General features: G+C 41.9%; 1 protein-coding gene across 6 annotated transcripts in view; it reads left to right on the top strand.

The window, feature by feature from the left end:
• Positions 1 to 22,202, top strand: part of PALM2AKAP2 (PALM2 and AKAP2 fusion) — a 335,810-nt gene that overhangs the window by 132,422 nt on the left and 181,186 nt on the right. For 3 of the 6 annotated variants that reach the window (XM_055301734.1, XM_055301735.1, XM_055301733.1), the window contains one exon: positions 6,672 to 7,367. The exons of 2 other annotated variants lie outside the window; for them this stretch is intronic. In XM_055301734.1, coding sequence (XP_055157709.1) covers positions 6,672 to 7,367 — 696 coding nt within the window. Of the gene's footprint in view, positions 1 to 6,671; positions 12,919 to 22,202 lie in introns of those variants that run through there. One more of the 6 variants, XM_055301741.1, reaches the window with a different exon arrangement.

Genomic DNA, 22,202 nt, shown 5'->3' with positions numbered 1-22,202 from the left:
TGTCTGCCTCTATCTTCCACCCACCAGTCCTTATCTTGCCCTTGGGTGCCACTTGGAACAAACCTAAGTTGATTTCCCTTTAACTATTTAAAAATGACTATCATTTCTGGTCTTTCCCAGATCCCCACTCTACTTCCCCTTAATACCCACAGCCCCAGTCTCTTCGGCTGTCTCAAAATAATGAGATTGCTTTGAGATACTGTCCTGCCATCCGTGCCCCTCCCAACTGAACACTCCCCATTTTGTCTCTTGTCTTCCTGAAGTACGATGCTCAGAGCTGCTCCACTTACTCTGGGGTGGGCTGATCTCTCCCCAGAGCAGAGCGAGAATCTACAGACTGTGTGACTCACTTTGCTGGTGCCATGGTCTTTCACCTTCAGGTTCTAAAGTGAAGCCTCAGAGTTATTTGGCATATGTCACTGCTCAACCTCATTCCCTTGATTCAGGGTAGTCATTTTTCTGGAATCATTTCCATTGAAACATATAGTCTGTTCTCCCTAATTGTGCACAAACTGCTACAACTGCTCAGAGAACCTACAAAATTCTTTATTTCTTAATCTCAAAAGGCCAAAGTAAGACTGAGCTATGCACCTTTCTCCCCTTTGTAGATTTGATGTGACTGTTCAATTTCTTCTTGATAGAGTGTCCCTTTAAAGTGTCAGGAGCCCCACATGGTCACTGAGGAACATCCGTGAAAGGTGGGGAAGGAAATGATGTACGAGGATTTGGTACTCAGGGCTCAGGTATTCGCTCCCATTTCAGACACAACAGCTCCTCTGTCCTCAGGTTAATATTGTATTTCTGCATCAGATTTCCATCTGAATAAAGGGTTTCATAGTTTTGAAAGTAGAAAACTCTCTTCTCTATTATTGGGGTTTTTATAGCTATTGATTATAGCATCCCCAGCCTCACTTTTCATCTCATTTTAGTATCATCTCAGATCTGAAAAGCAAGCTTCCATTATTTTTCATCATTTCGTTGATGAAAACATTGCACAGGGATCCCTGGGTGGCGCAGCGGTTTAGCGCCTGCCTTTGGCCCAGGGCGTGATCCTGGAGACCCGGGATCGAATCCCATGTCGGGTTCCCATGCATGGAGCCTGTTTCTCCCTCTTCCTATCTGTCCTCTCTCTGCCTCTCTCTCTCTCTCTCTCTCTCCGGCGACTATCATAAATAAATTTAAAAAAATAAAAAAAAAGAAAAGAAAACATTGCACAGTTGGGGCCAAAGTCAGAGGCCTGTGACACAACGTTGGGGTCTCCTCGCCCTTGAGAACCCAATAGGCACCTATGGGACATGATCATTAAATGAGTAACAAGTTCTAGCAATTGTGTTGACACCCAAGGCACATGTTTCTGTCTTGTCCATAGGAATATAAGGGACTTTGTGATGATCCAGCTGTGCTGTATCTCTGCCTTTGCCTAAATTGTCTAAAGAACTTGAACCAAAAGAAAATGGAATTCATCTGCACATCTCTTGCCTGATGAATCCTTCCTGTTTCTTGGTGGTCTCTGCTCTTTGAAAATGAACTTTAAAATGTAGCCAGCCAAGATGTCAAGCTACTTATACAGAATCAAGCATTCTGTGCTTCTCAGGCCCATGTCTCTGGGCTCTGCAGTGTGCCAGACCACAGTAGCTTCATATCCTGCCCTCACTCTGGTTTGTAGGCAAGTATCTTTCCCAGAGGCCTCCGCTTTAATCCATCCCTGGCTGTTTTCGGAACCTAGAGCCTAGGATTATCCATCCTCATTACACTGCCTCTATTTCTTTAAAGTTCTCTTTATCAACCAGAGGGCTGTGGGGGAGCAAGAACCTAGTAAACCAAACACAGAGGCCCAACACCCAACCAACCACCAGCTTCATCATTCATTTGTATCCCTTTGCAGAAACTCACCACTTTGGTTCTTTTTCTTCATTAACTAATGAACATCTATTCCCCTGGCTAAGTTCTTGGAAAGAACAGCAAAAATACTTTGCACATTCCACCTTTATTGTCCTCAATATGTCATGTTGGGAAATCAGTAATTAAATATATCATTTTGTAAAAACAGACTTCTAGATTTTGGTTATCCTGTCATTGGGACTTCCAGCAGACTATCTCCTGTCTTTTTCCTCTGCCTCCAGAACCTTCCTCAATGGAGGAAATTTCAGAGAGCTTTTCTTCACATACTTTCCTGGATATCCATGGACCTCTCTCAAAATCTCTTCCAGGGGCTCCCCAGAAAACCCCCTCCCTTCAGCAGCACCCCTTTTTTACTTTTTTTCAATAAGGTGAGCATGGGCCGCTCACCACTGCACAGACTGTAGTATACCCTATGCGGCTAGGGAAAGCTTGAGGGAAGAGAAGGCAAGACTAGGGAGTAATTTTGTGGTTAGACATGAGAGCATGATGTAAGTGAGAGGCTTTTGGTAAACACTACTTGGCAGCAGTAAAAAAGCAGGAGAATTTTTTAAATTGTGTGCATGCATCAAAAATAAAAGATTGAATTTAAAATGTAAGTCTCATTTTCCTACTGGTTCATATCCACCCTGGTTCACATTTGAAATATCATTAGCTGAGAACTGGAGCAAAATAAAAATGTTTATTCGTAAACAATACACTTAAGATAAATGTTCACGCCTCCTGTGTGGTTTTCTGAATGTCTGATAACATTCTCATACGTGTATCCATGAAGTCTAAATATTGCCTTTGTGTTAAGCAAGAGCTTCTCAAAGTGTTCACCTAAGAACTCCTTCCTACCGGGGACAGTGGATGCAGATAAAGCATGTGAGGCCAGACCCTGACGAAATCTGCTAAAAATCTGTTTCCTTTGAAGCCTTGTTTTATCAGGGGAAAAAAATATGGATGGATGTTGTATTTTATGGCATAACATATTCAGGTTTATTTTATTGGCAAAATGTCTTAAGATGTTCTACTCCCATATTCTAGAAATATTGAAAGAACAGTGTACAACATGTAAATATGACTATTAATATGTAACCCTAATGAAACCACGCCACATGTGGTTCAATCCCGGAGCCATGTCACATTTAACAAAATATGGTTGAAAATCACATGCAAAAACAAAAGCAAGAAAATAAAACCTTAGAGGATTTGCCTAGTTTTCCTGAAGGATGTTAAAAGGACGCTAATTCATATCCCTACCCGGAAGCACTTCTCACGTTTCCTTTGCTTTACTCCCCATATCCTTTCCACTGCCACAAAAATGTCCCCTCTCCGTACACATCCCACGTAACTTTTATGCTATCTCCTACCGAACTCCTTGTTTCTCATCTCTTTCTTGTTTGCATCTACTCAGCTCTTCCAGCAGAGAACTTCTCCTCATCCTCCTTTCTGTTTAGTGTCTGAGTCCAGGAACAGGCAAAGACAAAATGAGGGTTGGGGGTTAGGATTGTGAAGAGAGGACAATTGGACCAACAGTGACAGGTTCTCATTGGTGGGCAGAAGAGGAAAGACATCTCTGAAGATTCCCATGTTAATAATTTTTATCCAATCACCTATGGATATAAAAATCAGGGGTGTTTCGTTCCATATTCTGTATTGATTACAGATCAATGTGTCATGTTGTTCACATATTACTGGATGTGGGGGGGATAATTAGTTATTGTACCTATAACTGGCAATCATTAGTATCATCCTTATTTGTCAATATGTCCCATGAGTGTTTTAATAGTGATAGGACATAATATTTTAACCCAAACTGCTTTTTTTAAAAAAAAATGTAAGTGTAGTATTTCTAAAACAGGCTTTGGAATCCATGCAAAATTTTAAATGCCTATTCTGTTTCTCTGGTGACACATTTTTGTGGGAAATCAGGAAATAACCAAGACAAACATTTCTCTTGACGTCACCATCCTTGTGTGAGTCCATGTACGTCCATGACAATTATCAGTTGGCCTCTCACTGTGTCACTGAAGGAAACTCAAGATCTTTGTGCTGAATAAGTGAAACTTTCAAACTGGACTTGAGGAAAATCAAGCACTGGATCTGGCTTCACAATCTTTTTAGTTAAGTGTTAACTGTGAACAGACTGTATCTTGTTACCCAAGCAGATGGAATAGTATCATTGCTGTTTTTTTCTAACCAGTTCAAACATTAATTACTGTGTGTACCTTTTCATTGGTGTCATGTTCTACAAAGTATTTGTGACTAGATTAAGGCAACCAAAGTAGACTTTTCAATTAGTAGTATTTGTTTCACAGGTATTTGTATACCTTCTATGCAAAGGCTCTAAGGTAGGTGCTGGTGGGGAGGGGAAATCATAGAAAGACGCCAGGTAAAAAACTAGCCTTTAGGGATCCTAAAAGTCCATGGAGCTAGTAAAACATTCCTGCAAATAATTATACTACGAAGTGGAAAGGGTTAAGTGCTTTCGGAAAGGTTTAGAAGTGTTCAGAGAATCTTAAGGGAAGAGAGAAGATTTAGAGATGGAAGGGTCAAAGAAGCCTTCTAGAAGCCATGGGCAAGCTGACTGGGCATTGATGGATGGGTCATCTCTGGATGTATAAGAACTCTCAAAAGAAGGCCAGTTCAGGAGAAGGGAACCTTAAAGGCAGGAAATGTTTAGGTGTGGGATGGTGTTATCTGATTGTGCTAAGGAAAAAGGGAGCAATTGAACATTCAATTGAAAAGATAATCTGGATCTTCTTACCACAGTTGGGGAATGTGTAGTTACTCAGAAAGAGGTAGAGACTCAAAGGCGATGCTAAATGGAGATGTCCCATGGGAAAGGCAGGCTAGGCAGGGAGACAGCAGGCCGGGGAGGATGCTGAGTTCTGGGAATAGTGAGGAGTTTGCTGTGGCTGGAGTGTACGTGGAATGAGCAGGACTGAGAGATAAGTCTAGAAAGGAAGTTGCAGACAGATTCCCCAGGGAATTACGCAGCAAGCTAAGGAGTTTGGCATTTATCCAATATAGACACAAGGAACCCACGGAGGGTTTGTGAAGAAGGTCCTTCTTGTAGGCAAGATGGAGCACAGGCTAGCAGGGTCAGTGGACTTTTCCTATAAATGGCCTGATTGTAAATATTTTAGACATCATGGACCGCATATGGTCTCTGTCACATATTCTGTGGTGTTTTTTTTGTTTTGTTTTCCTTTTCTCTCTCTTAAATTTTTCTTTCTTTCTCTCTCCTTCCTTCCTTCCCTCCCTCCCTCCCTCCCTCCTTTTTTCCTTCCTTCCTTCCTTCCTTCCTTCCTTCCTTCCTTCCTTCCCTCCTTCCTTTCATTTCCTTTTAATAACATTTTTAAAACAAACTTTGGGCGACCTTTGCCCCCTGCTCTGAGAAGTGGCAGGTAGAACTGGGGCAAAGCCATCCTGCAGAGAGCAGAAGGGAGCCTACCTGAGGCAGTGGTGATAGAAGAAGTGCTGAGGAGGTGCTTGGGGAGAGGCCTGAAGTAGAATTAGTTGCTCACAACAATTGTGTGGCTGTGGAAGAAATTAGGAAGAAAAGGACACATCTGGTGTGATTCTGAGGCTTCTCGCTTGAGAAACTATGTGGTACTGGTATAATTTAAAACCAAGACTACAGAGGTGTTTTTAGAGAAGGTTGAGTTCAGTGTTGAAGTCACGGAGGCTGATGTCACCCACGGGTCATCCCTGGGGACAGTTGGCTTTATGGGACCAAGGCTCAGTTTCCTAGCATCCGGAATGTGTGCCTCCGAAGGAGCCTCGAGGTAACAGGTTTGAAAGGATGGAGCATCACACGAGACTCTAGAACAGGGAAGAGCAGGTCCTTAGAAAACCCAGGATCAGCGGCAGGATTTGGGATGCGTTGGAGAGGCCTAGTCTGGACGGGAAGGGCTGGTAGGAAGCCCTCACAATAAGCAGAAATAGTGTCTCAGATTGAGTGGTGGCCGTGGAAGGGAAAGAAGGCGACAGATGAGAAAGACGGTGTGGGGCAGAATGGGGAGGACTTGGCACTGTGCGTGGCAGAGGAAAGAGGCCTTCTGTGATCATTGTCCTCAAATCCCGGTGTCATGGGATGATACTACCTCCGTCTTGTCCTGTTTCTAGTTCCTGTTTCAGAAACCGAGCTAAGTGATGGGAGTACCCTCAGAACATATCACCTGACTGCTTTTGTAACTTCAGCTCCTGCAAACACCCCGGTTTACAATACGGTGGAGGATAGCCACATCCCACCTGCAAAAGCCTTTGCATTTTCTCCATTAACAGTAAAAGGAAATGCAAGAAAGAAACAAACAAACAAAAAAAAAGTAGAATGCTTGGTAAAAGAGTCAAAAAAAAAAAAAGATTTAAGATTATGGAGTTTTAGGATACTTCTTAACCAGGGCCTTTAAAATTGTCTATAAGCCTAGGGTAAGCTGTCAATCAAAATAAACTCACGTGGTGCCAGCCTCCCCGTAATTCATTACACTGGATCTCAACAGTCGCTTGTGGTGTTATTTTAGCAGATCTTCCTTAAATGTGTAAGTGCCGTTGAGATACGGTAACTCTGTACATCTGGCTTCCCAGTGCATTGAGCTGCTGTGTTAAAATACATACGTAACCACCTCTGTCCACAACGTGCACTCACTCTAACACTCAAGATGCTTGGCAGTTAGACTAGAAAGGGCACAAACCCTTTTTTTTTTTGTGTCTGTTTGGCAATTAACCATTCACTGGCTTTTTTTGTTGTAACATGCACTTCCTTTCTCTTGTTTTCATTCAAGCTGTGTACGCCATGGAAATTAATGTGGAGAAAGACAAACAAACAGGAGAGACCAAGATTCTCTCTACATCCACCATTGGCCCAGAGGGGGTCCATCAGAGAGGAGTCAAAGTCTATGATGACGGTACCAAAGTAGTATATGAGGTGCACTCGGGAGGCACTGTGGTAGAAAACGGAGTGCACAGGTTAAGCTCAAAGGATGTAGAAGAGCTTATTCAGAAGGCGGGACAATCAAGCTTCAGAGGAGGGCACGTGTCGGAAAGAACTGGGATCGCAGACGGGAGCCTCAGCCACCCTAAGGAACACATGCTCTGCAAAGAAGCCAAGTTAGAAATGGTACATAAGTCTAGGAAAGATCATTCTTCCGGGACCCCAGGGCAGCAGGCCCAAGCCCCCAGCACTGAAGGGCCCGAGGCAAACTTGGATCAGCCGGTCACCATGATTTTCATGGGCTACCAAAATATCGAGGACGAAGAGGAGACCAAGAAGGTGCTAGGCTACGATGAAACCATCAAGGCTGAATTGGTCCTCATTGACGAAGACGATGAGAAGTCATTGAGGGAGAAGACAGTGACGGACGTGTCCACTATCGATGGGAACGCAGCCGAGCTTGTGTCCGGGAGGCTGATCTCAGACACCACAGAGCCCTCATCCCCAGAAGGGAAGGAAGAGAGCCTGGCCACAGAGCCAGCCCCAGGTACCCAAAAGAAAAAGCGCTGTCAATGCTGTGTTGTCATGTGACCACTTCTTTCTTCCCTTTTCTTCTGGGCAGCCTCTGTGCTCTCCAGCACTTACGTAGACCTCACTGTACCACTAACTGCAATACTGTGAACTGGAAGCAAATGCCTGCCTTGCCTTGCAGTTGGATTGCTTTGGTCTCTCTTATTATTTTTTTTCCCCTTTCGTTTTTCTCCAGTTTCCTCGCCTGAGAGACAAACGTGCATGTGTGTGCTTCATTCTTTCCAAGAACTTGCTTTTCCTCTCAACCTTTCCTTGTGTCTTCAAGAGTGAATCAATTTCTTACTGCTCGATTGGAATGGACTCTTCACGTCAGCCAGTTATATAGTAGCCTTAATTCACTTGACTGGAATTGAACCCAGTGGCACCGGGGGTTGCATTCTGTAGCGTGTTCCTATAACGTAGTCACACGTCACCACGTCGCTGACTTCCCACTTGCCTCCCCTGCTGTGGATCTTTGCTTTTATATCTTGTGTGGCAAAATGCTGTTGGCTCTAGCTGGTTGCTAGTGTGGCCAAAAGTGGACCTTACTTAGTGTGTTCAATCTAGGGTGATGCTTTTTGCTGCCTTACATAAGCTTCCAGATTACAGTATTGTGCATCTATGGCTTTCCTTCTGTTAAAACTGAAATGAAGTTGATGTAAAAGAAAAGAACCCAGTGCTTGTCACGACTGAAATGTAGGGACTGACTCCGTAACCTGCCCATCAGCAGCTGTCTCTTTCTGTGGCTTCACTGATGGACCCTTTATATACGAAGCACCATTTTTAATTTTCTAAGGACATGAAACAAACATTGTTTTGAGCATTAGTAGTGATCTCTAAACTTAGGCATATCCATGAGCCTTGCTTCTATTCTCTCAAAAAAAAATGTAAATTTTTATATTGTTTTCTTTTTCACGGATATTTTCTGATCATGTTAATCTATTTTCAACGAAGGGATCCTTTTGAGGAGTATCTCTGCAGTGACCATATTTCTAAAACAGTCTTTCTGACCTACAGTGGTTGCTGCCATGCTTCCGCTTCATGGTAGCTGGACGGTGCTGGAACTAAACTTACCTGTTCGTCTCACCTGCCCGCTTGATTACAGAGCCTTACTTCTGGACTCTTTTCTTTCTGTCCCCATGAGAAAGAGAACGTTTCCTGTAACGTCACCATGTAGGTTTATCCACCCTTCAAAATAAGCTTGAAAAATGTAAACAATGTTTAAGAAAGACCTGTCTTCTCCACGTTAAGTACTTAAACTCATTCCTCAAGTACTGATTGAGTGGCACATTAGCTGAGCTTCTTAAGGCCCGTTTCTTAAACTTCTGGAGATTTCAGAACATCAAAGAATAGATTTATTTTTTTTTTAAATCTAGAACACAGTGAACAATTCTTTAGATAAATTCTTAGCATTCTCCCAAAGCAAACGGTCACATGTGTAGTAAAACCAAAGGGAACCAATTTAGTAAAATAATAATACAGTAATAAAATAAAGATGTAACATTTTAACTGGCTTTAATAACAGAGATAGCTTAACTTGAAGCTATTTGCCCAGATGTTCAGAGCATGGTTGCGAATCAGTCACAAAATTGTATGTAGCATACAATAAGTCACGCTACATCAAGTCTAACTTCTGTGGAAAGCAGACAAGAAAAAAAAAATAAGGTAGTCTTGAGAGAATTTCTTTACAGAACCAACTAAATTTGTCCTAAGTAGCTTTCTCAGTGCTAAATCGAACTGTTATTATTGTAAATGTCTTGGCTTGAAATTATATTTATTCCCAATGGAAAGGGGGAACAATGACACTTTTATTGTTAATTTTTCTCAAATAATTATATTTCAATGAGCACAAAGTAAGTCATTTTATCACCAATATGTAAACAAAAGAAAAGTTAAGAAGGGACAAATAAAGGAGCTAAGTTCTGCCTCCTAAGATGATTCCATCAATGGCTTGCTTTTGACTAGTAGAGGGGATTCCCTCCAAATAATCTCAGGTTCACCAAAGCAGCTGCAATTGAATAAAGCTGCTGTCTTATAACATCTGGTTTTGCTGCCTAGAAATCTCCCCACTCAGCTTTACGCCCCTCAGTCAATGGTCACTTATGCTTCATGTAAATGTTAGAGAGAATGACATGCCAGATAAACCTATTTACGTAGAAAATGAAAACAGTCTCAGTGTTTGGACAATCTAATTTTAATAATTTATTTAATAGAGAAACAATCTAAAAGTTTACCATAACTTATCTTTTTTTACTCACTTAGGGATTAAAATTATTCAATAGGAGTTTTTAAAAAGCACAGTTAGTGAATGGAATCGTAGAATTTAGAACCCTTGAGCTTGCTGTTTGATAAATGGAATCAGTCTTCTGATTCTGAGAACAGATCATTCCCAGAAATGACCTACCCGTCCTTCCGTAGTGAGCTAGTTCCTCCTGAAGAAAATTATATGCCCTTCTCACCACAACCTTATGCATCGGATCTGAAAGACCAATGATAATCTGCACTTTCATTCATCCATGATTATTATAGCGATTAACAAATTATATGAATTAGAGGTCTCTTTATAATTTTACTATTTAACCTTATCACTTAATAGCTTAAAGTAAAGCCAGTTTCCTTTATTAAAATGATATGTGCCCATACTATATGGTTTCTTTGAATATAGCATATATTTGCTTATTTTTGCATCATTTTCCTATCGAAAATAGAGGATTTAGGCTCAGCCAGTACTTCTATAGGCTGAGACCTATAATCTCACCTACAGAAACAAATATCTACATAATGAAAACATCCCCAGTGTCGTGATTGAGAATGTTCTGCTTTCCCTGCTATTATTTTCTCTGTGAAAACTTTATTGTGTATGTATCACACCCTAAAATACAGGGTATTGACTTACATAATCTGACTAATCAGAGAATCAGTAACGAAGCTGCCAAACCACGGTCTTTTTGAGCTAATGATTAGTTGGATTGTCTTCTAAAACTATATAATCTGTTCCCCTTTAAATGGAAAGAGGAGAAAGAGGGAAAAGAGGGATAGTTCATTTGTTATAAATAGATTTTCAGTGGCGTTGAAGTAAAGATCTTTTAATGGTTAACATAGTAAAGTTTAAGCTTACGTATCCTAAAAAAATCTCGATGACTTGTATATCCTTGCCTTTGTTTTCTTTGATGTGCAATAGGACAAACGAAGGGGAATATTTTTTTACCTTGTACCTCTTTTACCCGTAAATCTATTAATTCCTTCTATAAGCAAAGCTAGTTGCCTCTACAAGTGATTTGACAGTGTTCAGTGATGTCACTTAGTACTGGGAGTAGAGAGGATGAGGGGCGAGGGAATTCCCTTCTGGCCAAACCCAACGCATGGTTTCCATAAGCCTCCTGAGCAACCTTAAAATATTCAAAGACTTTCAGGAAACTCAAACAAGTTCGAGAGTTCATTTGATTTGACTCCTTTTTGAACTGTTGATGTTCATGATGTACATGTATCAGCTTTAAATTCCCACCAACTCCATTTTGCTTCCTGGTCATAACTGTGTTTTTCCTACGTACAAGTAGAATGTTTTATTTTGGTTAGGGCCAAGTTTTTATAAAAGGGGGAAAAACATCGAGGTACAGTATCATCTCTGGAGCAAAACATTCAGGCCACGTGCAAAAACGGCTCATTTCTCTTTGCTTCCTGCAAAATATCATTTCAAGGGACCACAGAACACCCTTGAAATGACCATTTATTTAATGCCAATGAATCGATGGATAGCACGAAAAAGGAAGAGGGGAACATGGTGACGGAGGCAAAAATCGAACCACTAAATCGATTTTCTTCCTTTTTTAAAAAAAAGCATTAGCCCTATCAACTTAAAACACATGAACATAGACAAAATACTCACAGAGGACATTCTGTCGTTGTCCGTGCTGAAAATCTAGCAGCTTGGCCATCTCTCTTTGTCCTTGGACCCACTGTGGAGTTTAACTCACCAAAGGGCCCCATTCCCTGTGGGAATAGTCTCATCTCCCATAGGGTGACTTTGTTTACAGTAAAAACGATTCCAAGGCAAGCAGTTTCAAGTTGTGTTCTTGCAACACGCACCTTCAGTTCTTGAAACCGCAAGAAGTTTTGAAACTTCGCAAATATGCAATCTCTTGGAAGCTCCTCAACTTACTATCAAGGTATATAGGCCTCCACTGATTAGGATAGAACCAGCAAATATCCTTTGTCCTGTTGGACGGTACAACCCAACAGGTAAACAGAGTTAGGCTGTATGTCACAAAACAGCTCCAAGACACCAGCAAGATGAGATCTTTGAGTCTTGCTGCCAGTTGACTCTCCTAGGATAGCCTTCTTCTAATCTTATCAGGAAAACTTTCCTTTTTTCTAGGGAAAAAGAAAAGTCAGGCTTTTGTGAGGAGCCCAATGCAGTTATGTGTCTGTTTTCATAGCTTCAGCAAACTCCATGATCAAATTTCCATTTTAACAAAAACCAAAATACTTATTATTTGAATGTAGAAAAAAATAAAAAAATATTACATCCTGACAGTTCCAAAGGGCAGTTTCACTGGGGATCCTTAGACCAGCCTCGCCCGCCCTCCCTTAATTTTTATATGACTTAACCAGGCCTCTGCTTCCCGTCTCCACTCCAGTCTAACATGAGGTCAGAACTGTATAGCACGAAACCTTGCTTTCAACTTGAAGATATAAGATGTAATTCTGGGGACCGCAGACTTTCTGCATCAAAGATCTGGACAGCCTTAACTTTTGTAAAAAACAAAAAACAAAAAACACCAACACCAACAGTTCTTCAGTGCTCTCTTTTATTAGGCAGGAAACCAAAATGTTTCCTGAAAATTAACGACTTTTTTATATTTTGTGACTATTTTCTAAGTTTCTATAGGTTGAGGCCTAAATGGTCGTCTTGTCCCCATAAAGCCTCTTCCTTGTCAACTGGGGGCTCTTTTTTGCAAGTCACTGCATTTTTATCAAAAGACAAGTAGATTTCATGAACCATAAAATTCTCCCTAGACTTCAGGCAGCCCTTCTGGAGCGAAAGAACAGAAACACAGAAAGAAAAGAATTACAGGGTGGCTTCTTTTTATTTCCCTATGGTTAATGTACTGTATGGTCTGTATGTTTACAGAATGTATCTGCCTTGTGATGTGAACAAAATGAAAGACAAAAACAGAGTTCTGATGTGCCATTTGAAAGTTTGCCTTAGCATTGCTGTTTATGTTCTTCTTTTCTGTCCTTTAAAAATAACAACAACAACGAAAACGCAGGTTGTATTCCAAAGCTGTATTAACACAACATTCTCTTCCCTGCCCCGACCCAGCCCTTTTCAGAGCTGTGAATTTCATCACAGGAGCCTTGAGGCAGAACCTTGCAGGTCAGGCCAAGGGGAATAAAGTGGACACAGCTTGGACATTGTCTATGGCCCATCTATCAGCCAAGTGTGTTCCTGTGTTCTCCTCTGAGTCTGAATATCACACTCTGACATTCCTGGGCAGGCCACAGGCAGCATATGGCCTTCTCACAGTGGGCAGGGGTGGGGTGGGGGTGGGGGACTTGTGGACTCCCTCTCTGGGTCTGGGAGCATATTTTTAAGCACAAGTGGCATAGCTTGAAAAAGCAAGAGAGATGGACTCAAATGATATGATTGAGCCATAACTGAGGGGTGTGCCATTCACAATAGTCGAAGATGAGTACCATATGGGTGGGAGTAAGGAGTAGCTGTTAGAAATGGAATATTTTACATTTATGTATTTTTTTAAGGAATGATATTTTTGTAATGAAATCTATACGCATTATGAAGCTTGAGTTTGAAAATCCCCTCGATTGAGTTATTTCTCCATTCCATTAAGGTGTGAACTTTCTGGTGAGTTCTGTAGCACAAGCCCAGACCTTGAGGGGCAATGATCAGAGGTCCCGTGACCTGCCCTTGTGCCACCACTGCATGAGATCCAGTGTTTCCAAACAGACCTAGGTTGTCAGATCAAGCTTTCTATGCCTGTCATTGGGTAAACCATGTCGTATGGCTTGATAGCTCTCTGGGATACACCTTCAATGATAAATAATGATGTTTTGGAAGGGGGTAGCTATTCTAAATGTAAGCCAATCCCAGCGATGATCGAAATCCAACCGTTTCACATATTTAGGACTAATCATTGCATTGGAGGCTAAGGGAGCGCTCACCGTGGTATATTTGGATGATATGGGTAAAATGGTGAGTCAGAAGTCTCTGGCCATCTACGGTTTATACATAAGTGTATAAACCAACACTATAAATTTAGGAGGTATATTTGGCCTTGCAAATACCAATGGGGCTGCACCATATTTTCAGGGTTAAGTCGAAACAGAAAAGAATAGTCTTTATTCTTCCATTAATGAGATTTTGAATTTTTTAGAGTTCTTGGATTTTTTTCCCCCAATCTTCCGCCAAGCTCCCAAGTTCCCATGGGAATCAAACTCAGTTTCATAAAGACCTTCACCCATACCTGTTCCTCTATCAGATGGACAGAGCAGCTTAAGCCTCAGAGTTTGCTCACCACCCCTGTTAGACTCTCTTCCCAGGCAGCATCCTTGCCCCAGGTGGGCCCTTTTTCTATGACCCTAAAAGACCAAGATCCAATTCCAATAAGGCAAGGCCATAAGCATTCTCTCCAACTGAAGAAAAATAACGCCTCTGGTTCCCATGCAGATCATTTCAATTCCATGATCACTAGAATCCCTCCAACAGGCCCAACTCAAGCCCAGCTATGAACATCAGTGTCATGGAGACAGCTCTCAAAACGAAAGAGCTATGCAACTACCTGAAGGTGCTAAGGGAGAGCTCATACGCTCTCATCTCTTACCACCGCGGGAGCCTCACAGTGTTGAGATGAGATGGACAAGGAAACATCCAGGTCCTTGGTTTTGCAACCAGCCTTTACATACAGAGAGGCCACCAGGCAGTGCCTGATCTGAACTGTTCTGTGTGCAGCTCCAACTCCAATTCCGTGATCTCCTATTCTGGCGAGCAGAAAGAGTTCTAGCCTTTGCGGGGTTCTGGAACATTTCTTTCCTCCTCTCAAGCTCCTGACTCAGTAGAGTAAAATCATACAGGGGTTCCAGAAAATGTTGTGTCTGATGCAGCTTTTCAGTGAATGTAGGTTGTTGATGGAATTTTCAGCTTTAGCAGCTCACTCGGGGTGAGTGACATCTCTGTAAATATTTCCATTTCTGTGGTTGGTTGGGGGGTGGGGGGTGGGGGAGCCTGTCGTGCTGACTCTGAATTAGACTTGCTGGGCTAGCTGCTGTACTTTGTAACCTGAAGTGTACTTTGACTGTTCTGTTTCCTTCAGATGAAAAAAAACAAAACAAAACAAAAACCGACTTCAGAAATAACACTGCCAGCGACAGCCAATGCTGTACTTGTAGCTTCTCTCTGTTCCTCTGTACAGTATTAATAGACAATAAACTGCCTTTTCACTGCATCTACCTCTGTGTGTCTGTGCCCCAATTCTTTCCCCTTCCCACCTGCCACGAGTGGATTTCAGGCCAGACCGCCTTGGGAGTGCCTTCAACTGCTCACTAAAACTAAACACTAATCCAGTGCCTTTCAAACTTGAGCGTGCTTCAGAATCACGTGGGGGGACCCCCAGAGAAGGTGGAGGAAGCTCAGTCACGCCTCTGGAACTCACATTCGGGTTCCTGGGTGGGGCCTGCTAACCTGCATTTTTAATACTGTCTCCAGGTGATTCTGATACATGTGGTTCCTGGCCCCTCTGTGGGTTGGGTGCCCCACGGGGGTGGGTTCCTGTGGCCTGCCTGTTCCAGCTGGTTTACACACTAACCAATCCACTTTCCCAACACTTCTGCTCTCTCACCTACTCTTGCACATCTGTCTCCACACCTGTCATCCTTTTTCTCATTCTTTGCAAGCCCCTAGCAGTGGCATTGACTGTGATCCCGTGGGTCAACCTTGGGCTTCCCCTTAGGTGGTAAGCATTCACCCACTGCGGTCTTAGAAACAGGAACATCTGAAGACACACAGGGACTTTGTTACTCTTTACCACTGTATCCTCTTTATCTAGAGTGGGCTCAACAAACTTTTTCTGTAAGTGGCCAGATAGTAAGTATTTTGGCTCTGCGGGCCGGATGATTTCTGTCACAACTGTTCTTCTCTGCCTGAAGGCAGCCAGGCACTACACATAAATGAATGAGTGTGGCTATGTTCCAATAAACCTAATTTATAAAAACAAGACAGTAGACTGGATTTGGCCCTCAGGCTTGTAGTTTGCTAATCCTTGGCGTCAAATGGCACATAGTTGGTACTCAATAAAAAAATGTAAAAGTTATCATATGGAAGAATGAACAAGGGGCAGATGTGCTACCATCTGTAGAACTGTCATAGAAATTTGTTTTCTTTGAGGATAGGGGAGTTCTCATCTGTTTGGGTTCCATAGTGGATTTTGTTTTTTATATCTTTATGTATGGAAGTGACCTTGTAGGTTTGAAGCATGAATGGTGCCTTGTAGACAGCTCAAACTGCCAGCTGAAATTAATAAGAGTTTCAACCAATGCGTAGTTGAGGAAGTACAAGGACTTCTTGTCCTTGTCAGCAGTGCTGGGGATACCAGCACAGGGCCGTCCCTAAGCATCTAAGCATTTGATCCAAATGTCTGTGGAATATTTTGTCTGAGCCGTCCTACACAGTGAAGCAGGGCCTTCTTTATATTATTCTCTTTGTTAATTGAAATACTCTTTAGTGTGTGGACATGTGGGCTGGAACCACAATGGCACATTACACATCCCACATTACCTGGGGCATACAAACAGTGACACAACAGCAGCATGTGAAAAGTTGTGTGTTTATATACACTGCCAGTGTTGTTATGGAGTTAAAGGAAATTATGTTTATGCAAAGCACTCTGTAAGCAGGAAGTAGATACCAAATGTTAGCTTACATGCGATGAGAAAGGGTCTATCCTCTACCAAATGGTTCACCTTTCCCGAATGTAAAGAGTATAGGCTATTCAGGTGTGTTTCAGAACCAGCATAAAAATGGAAGCTGCTTTTCCCCCCTTTAGGTTTGTGACTGCTTTTGCATGACATTGAACCATATGACATGGACATTTTGGAGATCAGTAGTGTTGAATGTTGACAGTTCCATGTAGCTCAAACTAATAATTCTATTCTGGGGATCATTTTTCATCATAGAGGGCAAAATATGACCAGAACTCCAAATATAGCAGGAGGAATTTAGATAAGAAAGTAAGAACTTTGAAAGGGAACATAGTTCAGTACCACCAACACAGAACGAGGCATTTCCCTTGGGTGTGTGGGATTTCCTATGATCTTACATCGGCCCTATGAGGCAGACATTGCTATTGTTCTCCTTTATACATGAGGAAACTGAGTTACTAAGATAGTAAGCACCTCACTCAATGTAGCAGAGCTACAAATTGGGGTGGAGGCAGGGGGACAGGTTTCCAGCCCAGCTCCAACTTCCTTCCACAAGGAAGGCTCTATGTCATGAAACTATGGCGTAAGGATTCAGCTAAGCCTGGACATAGAAAGATTTGGATAATAGAACTATCTACGCAAACAAAACAAAACACCACAGAATGGCACCAGTTCTTATTTTGCACCTTTTTGTACTCAGGCCAACGCTCTATAATATCACTGCCCTCTGGAGGCTGGGAGGTATCTCTGCAGACTTCCATCCCACAAGAAAAGCAGAGGGTAATATCATCCGCTGTTCTCTTCTCTGCTTATTACTGCTTGATAGTTTTTCCTTCCCCAGTTTAGGAAAAGGACTAACAAAATTGCCCAAAAAACTGTAAACTCAGGGAGTGGCGTTAGTCTGAATAAACTAACATGGTTTTGTTGTTGATGATGATGATAGGATCGCTATTATGATTATTAAATCACCCATCTCGCACACTGCTAAGAGGAACAGAGCTGGGATTATGTACCTGCCTTTGAATCCAGGCTGTGTCGCCCTTCTGAAGCACCACTACTCCCCCAGCAGCCCAGCCCCTCTCCCGCTTTTCTCAAATGGTGTCAAATCCTCCCCTTCATGGACAACGCACAGAAGCAAAGATTTGCTATTTAGGAGTTTAGGTTACCAGATGTCAAAGAGATCATCAAATACAGAGGTCACAAGATGGCTATTCCATAGGCTTAATCTAGCCTATGACTATAAATATAACTATAAATTTTGCCTGCATACGGCTTTCAAATAGTTTTTAATTCATTGCCAAAAATGATAAGAGAATTCCCATTTTAAAAGTATGAATTTCCAGCTCCTCTAGACTTTAGAGCCTCTGTCTTTTTTTAAATATCTCATAGCTATTATTTATTCTGTGCAAGTTTCCACTATACATTAAACATTCTTCAACTCTTAGTTACACAACAAACAAGTATACACTGGTCTTTTGGCTCAGGCTCACAGGTCTTCTCTGCAGAAGGGTGTCCGGCCATTTGAACTCAGGCCATCTTTCTCTGATGCCTCCTCCTGGGAGCACTGGAAGACAGCAGGCTCCAAGCTGTTTGGGTGTGCAAAGAACTCCATGCATAGAACCCCATGCCTTGGTGCTGAACAGCTTTATGCTCTGAGAAAGCACAGAGTTGTGTCCGACTACTTAGAGCAAAATCAAGCCCATAAGAAAGAATCACACAACTGAGGCAAGATGTCCCAGGATACCCACGCTCCAGCACCCAGGGTAGGACTGAAGACCAATGCTAAGAGGAGCCAAGGGTGGCACTGGCATCCCTGAGCAAGTTGGTCCAGAGGGCTTACATCCACAGGAGACTCTGAGAAGGTTGGGAGTAAGGGTTGGCAGGAAGGTCAGGGAGAAAAAGCATGTTAAGAGGGAATATATTAAAGGTGAGAAAAGCACCAGGGATAAGAGACTTGTCAATCAAAACAATCCTTTGATTGTTTTCCTAGCTAACAGTTGCCTGGAGCTGATGGTGGCTGTCCCCTTTAGAAGAGCCATGTTCTCATTCACTGTCACCACCACCACTTCCTATTATCTTACTCTTGGCCAGCGTCCTTAATGTCACCTGCCTGGCCCCTGTTGACATCTCTAATCTACCATAATCCACCCATTTTATGGCTGGGTCAAATGAGTCCCAGATGGGAGTGGGAGATGAGACTTACCTATGGCAAGGCAGTAACTGAGCCAGAGCTAGAGATGAAGTCTCCTGAACTCTTGGAAGTAGGAGGCTTTGTCCTAGATTTGGATTTGGATCTGATAGAAGCATCTAAAATTTTGAACAGGCTATGGGCAGAAAACCAATTTCAGTATCTGGTGCTTTCACTTTTTGACAGGGAAACACACCTGCTTGTATAGTAATAGATTATCACAAGGCTGCTGAGCTCATTTACAAATCAAGAGAAAAAAAAATCCTTTCCTACAACAATTTATAGTATATCGATTATTCTACTCTGTCTTCCTTAGGTTAAATGAAAATATAATATTTTAAGAATTTTGTGGTATCATATTCTTTTTGGTAAAAAGTTTCATTCCTGGAAAAATAAGCAAAAGCGTTGTACTCAACAGTTGAATAGTTCTGGGGGCTTCATATATCTTCTTAGGGAAAATATGAGGCATATCCTGTGTACACTTAAATTTAAATGCAGTTTTCTCTCCTCTCCTAATGTGTGGTCTTCTGTCGTGTTCCTGAGATTATATGGTCATGGAATAGAAATGTTCTCTAATGTTTACTCCCTTATTAATAAAGGCAATCAGCAAGAAGTTTGACACTTCAGACAATAGGTGAAAGGGAATCTTTCAAAAAAAAAAGAAAAGAAAAGGGAAATTTTCTTCCTATGGCTTGCCACCAAAAACCAATGCGATCTAGTGTTTTTCTTTCTTTCTTTCTTTCTTTCTTTCTTTCTTTCTTTCTTTCTTTCTTTCTTTCTTTCTTTCTTTCTTTCTTATTTTAACTAGAGTAGAGGCTGATCAAATTTAAGAGGATAATTGTATTTCCTCACTTTCTAATTCACTGAGAATTAAAAATATGAACAGTGGACCTACTCTTCTCAGGTCAGGGTTGTTGGGTCAGCCTGGAGGGCAACTTAAAAGCAAGATGAAGTCTGAGGTCAGTGTGACTTGTCCCATCAATACTATCAATATATGCAGTCTCAAATCCCATGGCTTAAAGAGTGGCTTCAAACCAGGGTACACAGACAGGTGCGGTTGCTTCTTCTTTCCCTGAATTCCAACCAAATCCAACTACACTCAGAGACTCATTGTAAGATTCTATCACATACTTTAACTCTGTTTTTCTTAAACTTTGACATTGGGGCATCACCTTAGTTATTTTTATCCTGTATGTATATCACCTGTGGACCATTATTTCATTTTCTAACCACTTCTTTGGTTTACATTTACGTAAAATGTAGCTTCGTAGCCCTACCTTCAGTAGGTAGCACGTGCCATAAAAGGGTAACTATCAAGGGGCCCCTGGCTGGCTCAATCAGAAGAATATGTGACTCTTGATCTCGGGGTTGTGTGTTCGAGCCCCATGCTGGGTGTAGAGATTACTAAAAAAATAAACTTTTAAAAAGTAACTGTCAAAACAAAGACAAAACAACATTATTAATTCCCACTTGCATACTGTTGCCTAATCATACAGTACATACATCATACCTGAGACCAGCCCTCTCTTTGTCAAAGGAGGGAATCACCAGGTTGGAAAACTGTCAAAAATAAACCTACATCTCTTTCAGATAACCAGATGGAATGAAAGCATCAAAATGGTTATGACTCACTCATTGTGTGGCTCAGTGTTATTTAGTACCATGTTCATTTACCCCTAAAATTTTGGAAACACTTCTTTTTAAAAAATTTTTTTTTATTGGAGTTCAATTTGCCAACATATAGCATAACCCCCAGTGCTCATCCTGCCAAGTGCCCCCCTCAGTGCCCATCACCCAGTCACCCCAACCCCCCGCCCACCTCCCCTTCCACTACGCCTTGTTCGTTTCCCAGAGTTAAGTGTCTCTCATGTTTTGTCACCCTCACTGATATTTTCACTCATTTTCTCTCCTTTCCCTTTATTCCCTTGTCCTTTCCCTTTATTCCCTTTTGGAAACACTTCTTCCCACACTGTAGTCCCTTGAGAAAAACCCCAGTTCATCACTTCGAAGATTAGGCTGAGAAAAACAAAGTGACTTGCTGAAGCTACAGGAAGGAAGAGCAGAGATACAGCACTGGTATTCAAACTCAGGTCAGGGGACTTCAGATTCTTTCTGTCACACCAGGTGCCTGTCACGCTGTGCCTTGCATCAAGAATGAATTGAATACATCCACAGCAAACTTAAAGTCTCAGTAAGGCTCTCCATCATTTAAACAAACAAAAGTAACATCTGTTCCAGCTAGAGCTGTCTCTGGGCATAAGCAGTTTTCACTGATGGAGGCCAGATCTAATTGGGCTCCTTCTGCCTCACTTGAGCACAGTTATAGGATCAGATGTGCATTTCCAGATAGAGGGGGAGCTGGTGGGCTGGCTCCTGTGTGCAAGACTCCTGCCTTCTCAGTATGCTTTCTGAGCTCTAGCGAGTTGATGCCTACTCAGGAGACTTCTTGGTTAATTCTCAAAAAGCCAGGGATTTAGTCAATGCAAGCTATCTAACTCTTAGCACTAGACATGAAGCAGACCTTAATGGAAGAAGAACCATCTCAGCTTCAAGGACACCTCAACTTCTCCTTATCTCTTCTCTTCCCTTATCTTCTCTCTTCACTCTTTGTTCCTTCCTTCTCTAGTCTTTTCTATTCAGTGAACCTGTTGTCCATGGGAAATGCACTCCCACCTGTAGGGTGAGTTGGACTTCTCAAAGAGCCCCTGAGTTCTCCCACAAAGCGCCATGCTGTAGGTCTCTGCTTCTCGTTTTCTGCTTGCTGCACATTAGAATCTGGGACATTTCCTTAAAAATAGGATGATACTAGGGCCTCACCCCAGAGATCCCGATTTAATTGGTGTGGGTGAGGCCTGGGGCATCTATTAAATGGCTCCAAGTGATTCTAATGGGGGCTTCTGGGTTGGAAACAATAGCACAGAGAAGCCCAGCATGGGCAGGAGTGGTCTAGAAGAGAGGTCCAGGCAGCAATTCTTGTGTCAACTCACAAAACCAAGAAGAAAGGAAGGCTTTGGAGGCAGGACCAAAGTCAAATCCTGGGTCTGACATTGGCCAGCTGGGTAATCTTGGACAATTGATTTCAATTTACCAAACCTCAGTCAGCCTCCTCTTCTGTAAAATGAGAATAATTCTTACTTTGTAGGGCTTCTATTAGGGATATTCTGAAGGCCTTTCTTTCTCTTTCTCTTTCTTTCTTTCCTCTTACAAAAGGAAAGTGTTTGAGGCAGTTTATAGGAAAAGACACAGCAGGAATAGAATATTGAGGGAAATCAGGTCAAGAGAAAAATAAGATAAAACTAGAGGACTCAATCTAGCATAGCTTTCTGAATGTGTATTTCTCTCTCTCTCTCTCCTTCATTTGAGCAATTCAGTTTGTAAAATTTGAGACATGATACTTCTTTATCAACCAAACCACTGAATTTTAGTTTCTTGGGTCTGTTTTAAAAACAAGGAAAACATGAAATTATAGAATCAGCATTTTTTTGAGTATGAAGGGACTCATGGCCTGACTTTGTCTTAGTTCTGTCATTGATTATATGACTTAGAAGAGTCCCTTTTCCTCTCTTGACCCTGACTTTCTCATCTATAAAATGAGTAATTTTACTAGATGACGTAGTTGAAGTAGTTCTTGGTGACATTCTAGATAGATGTTAGCATCAAGAGTCTTCCTCTATAATTAAGAAGGAAGGA

This window comes from Nyctereutes procyonoides, unplaced genomic scaffold, assembly GCF_905146905.1.
Source record: "Nyctereutes procyonoides isolate TBG_1078 unplaced genomic scaffold, NYPRO_anot_genome, whole genome shotgun sequence".
Classification (NCBI taxonomy): domain Eukaryota; kingdom Metazoa; phylum Chordata; class Mammalia; order Carnivora; family Canidae; genus Nyctereutes; species Nyctereutes procyonoides.
This window is presented reverse-complemented; position numbering and strand designations above follow the sequence as displayed.